The sequence below is a fragment of the Lycium barbarum genome, chromosome 6 (genome assembly GCF_019175385.1).
Source record: "Lycium barbarum isolate Lr01 chromosome 6, ASM1917538v2, whole genome shotgun sequence".
In the NCBI taxonomy this organism is placed as follows: Eukaryota; Viridiplantae; Streptophyta; class Magnoliopsida; order Solanales; family Solanaceae; genus Lycium; species Lycium barbarum.
In genome coordinates, this window is record NC_083342.1 from 1,732,846 (window position 1) to 1,736,435 (window position 3,590).

The window sequence follows — 3,590 nt, forward strand, 5'->3', positions numbered from 1 at the left end:
TCCCCCCACAATAGTCCATTAGTGGGTAGGGTGGTCCATGTGGACCTGAAATGACTATGCATAGATCACCTGTATTTGTGGGGAAGTCAACTGGTACCTCTAAAAGGGCCCGGCGGTGAAGCCGAGAGGCTAAAGAAAAAGTCAAGTCCATCAACTCATAGGATAAACAAGCAAGGGTTTCAATCTATCTTGATGGGTTTTTTCTAGTGGATAGCGAGAAAGACTAGTAGTATCAACAAGAGGCTACATCAATAGTTGCAAATTACGCGTCTTTGTTAATTTATTCCACATAATTAAGAAAAAAAAATAAAGTCTTACTGAAACTAATTGTCATTTGAATTATATTCAAGAATTAATCATATTACTATTTTAAAAAAATGACTTTTTGGTCACTGAATATTGAAGGAAATAGTTGTACAATTTCTCTGCATGTTCATCAACTTTCACAATTATTATTCTCTTAAATTAAACAAAGTCGGTTATTATAAAGGGTGGACTAGTAATTTGATTATTATACAAACTGGACCAACTTCTTTTTTTGCTTTTGCTAATGACCCCACTTATCTTTGACCTAATTTGTCCATTATCCCAATTTCTAAATCTGAAAAAGAAAAACAAATGCACCTTCCCACCAAGGCCATTTAAATAAAGAACTTTACTTTTCGTTGCATTCATTTCAACTTTTCACTTTCGAACTGATGGACATAGAGAGACATAATATACTAATATTACAACTGGCATACATTTAATTTAGAGGTATTATTATGAGAATCACAAAAAGAATAAAATTTTCCTTTTTCTCGAATTGATTGATTTCCTCTCAAAATTTATTAGAAAAAACGTTAGAATTACAATGCATCAGTAACTCAAATAATAACCGGTTCACCATCTCAAAAAAAAGGTCAAAAAAAAAAAACCAAAAAAAAAAAAGTGGAAAAAAATGAGAAAAAGATCATGGAAAAATACAGAAAAAAAGTAAGTAATAGTAATTAAAATTCGGAACGTGACAAGTAAAAACGTATTCGACGCTTAATACCGAAGAACAAAGTATTATGAGAAACACAAAGAGAAGATCTTTTTTTTTTTTTCTTTTCTCGAATTGATTTCCTCTCAAAATTTCGAAAAAAAGAGTAGGTACCACACTCTTTTGTACCTACACTCTATTCTCAATTAGATCAATCGAAATTTACTAATTACATGCACACGAACAGAGAGACATCTGATTTTAAAAATCATAATACTATTACAACTAGCATATATGAGAATCACAAAAAGAACTGAAATTTGTCTTTTTCGAATTGACTTCCTCTCAAAATTTCGCAAAAAAAAAAAAAAAACGTTAGAATTACAACTCATACCGCTTCACCATCTCAAAAATAGGTAGGCAAAAAAAAAAAAAAAGAAAAAAAAGTAGATATTAATTTCTCAGTGTTAGATGAATCAATCCTGAAATCCAGTTTTCTCAAAAATAGCATTTCTAACTCTACTCAGATCTCTTCCTTTTAAAGTCCTTCCAATTCCTTCATGCACAGAAAACGATGCAATTCTCGTCCTCGCTATAAACTCATGTGGCGGTATCCTATCATCCACGTCATCACCTCTTTCAAAATCATCATCATCATCATCATAACTATCTCTTCTCTTATTCTCTCTATACTCATCCTTCAATATCTTCGACCAATCCGGCACATTCACCGGCAACGAAGCCGCCGCCGCCGTAACGCTCCGATCACGCGCCGGCTTCTTAGAAATTCTCCGCGGTGACGACGCACGCGCCGCCGAAGGCGCGTTGTTGTTGTTGTTCCAGACCTCGGATTCGTCGAACTCGAAATCGGATGTTACTGGAACGACGTTACGGTCACTTGAAAGGAACCTGTAGTTCGTTGCTCTTGCGAAATAACTCTTTGATGCCGCCATTGATGATGATTTTGTAAGTGTATTTGTTTCTTCTTCAGTTCATATATATATGTTTTGTTTTTTCTCTTATGGTTTACTGGTTTGAAGAAGTGGTTTATATAGGGGTTTAAATGGATAAGATTTTCTCCCTAAAGTCCAAACTGTCCTTGCTTCTTCACTCTTCTCTCTTAAATTTTCTCTGCAACTTCTTTTAAGGGTGAAATTATTGTTTTGCCCTTATGGATATTAGGAAGTCCATCCATGGTCCACCTTAATTATTCTTCTGATATAGTGGTAATTAAGAAGTGATAAAAAGTTAAATATGTATGGACTTTGGGAAGTAGAGGTCATAATATAATGTTAATAAATTCAAATAATGACGAGTGTTTAGTGTCACTGTTAATTGAATTAAAACATTTTTAATTAATGTGTTTACTGATTGAATGACGCATTTTCAATTTAAGAGTTTAATTATTTCTGTTGTTACAACAACAACAAGAAGCCCAGTAGAATTTCACAATCTGGGGTCTGGGGCTGATAGAGTGTATGCAGACCTAACCCCCACCTTGAAAGGTAGGACGCCTGTTTCCGAAAGACTCTCTGTTGTTAATGTAAAAAAAATATCCAGATAACTCATAATGAATTATAAACAGTTCTTTATCCTATCGTTAATTGGTACAAACAACAACATATCCAATGTACCCCGAAGTCAAAAATGAGTCTATGGAGGACGAATGTACTACTGTAACCTTATTTTTGTGGGACAGAGAGGATAATTATTAATTGATAAAAATGTTAATTGATCTGCTTTCACAAGTTCAACTATATTGAGATTAAAAAAGAATAGTATTACTGTTTGAATCCCACTTATTTGGCATGCTTTCATGTTTTGTACACAGATTAAGGTGTCGTTTGGCCATAAAAATTATTCACTTTTTTTTGAATTTTTTTTTTACTTTTTTTACTTTTGGGCGTTTGGCCATAAATATTCCGAATACAATTTGAAGTTGTATTCCGGAATGCCAAAAATCTCAAAAAACTTATTTTTTAAAAAAAAATCACTTTTTTTTTTCACTTTTTTACAATTATATTCCACCAAAAACAATAATTTTAAAAACTATGTCCAAACATAACTATATCTTCAAAAATTCCAAAAAAAGTGAATTTGTTTTTGGTATCTATGACCAAACGCCTAAGTTCATAAATTATTTGCTTGATTAATAAACTGTTTATCATATTCAATATTCTTTTTAATAATCTGAAATGTGCCATACTTTTAATCTGTTTACAATAAAAGTTGTCACATCTTATACTCCCTCTTAAGTTATCGAATATCCTTTTATATGTCCTTTAAAAAAATATTAATAAGAAAAAACTTTTCACTAAACCATTATTTATATCATGAATTTTTCATCCTATCAAACCTTCGTCAATAAATATAAACTTTATTATGTGCATTCTTCATTAGTTCATGTTACTTGTGCTTTTCACGTTTTAGATTTTTTATGCTGTGCAATTAATAGTTTTGTGTGTAATACCTATTAATACTAAGATAAAAAAATTAAAAGATTAATTATATCTTAATTTTTTAAAATAACAAGTATTTTGAAGTAATTAATATTAGTAACCACGATAATGTAAAAAAGGGCCTGATTGAGTTATGTCATTTCAATCTAAAAATAATTTAATTTTAT

General features: G+C 31.3%; 1 protein-coding gene across 1 annotated transcript; it reads right to left on the bottom strand.

Moving 5' to 3' along the window:
• Positions 1-1,099: 1,099 nt before the first annotated feature.
• Positions 1,100-2,003, bottom strand: LOC132600412 (protein S40-4-like). The gene has a single exon (XM_060313566.1). The coding sequence runs from the start codon at positions 1,915-1,917 to the stop codon at positions 1,441-1,443; it is 477 nt and encodes a 158-aa protein (XP_060169549.1). The 5' UTR covers positions 1,918-2,003; the 3' UTR covers positions 1,100-1,440.
• Between the last annotated feature and the right edge of the window lie 1,587 nt (positions 2,004-3,590).

Coding starts and splice junctions, on each gene's coding strand:
- LOC132600412 (XM_060313566.1), bottom strand. CDS start 1,917: ATGGCGGCATCAAAGAGTTATTTCGCAAGAGCAACGAACTACAGGTTC.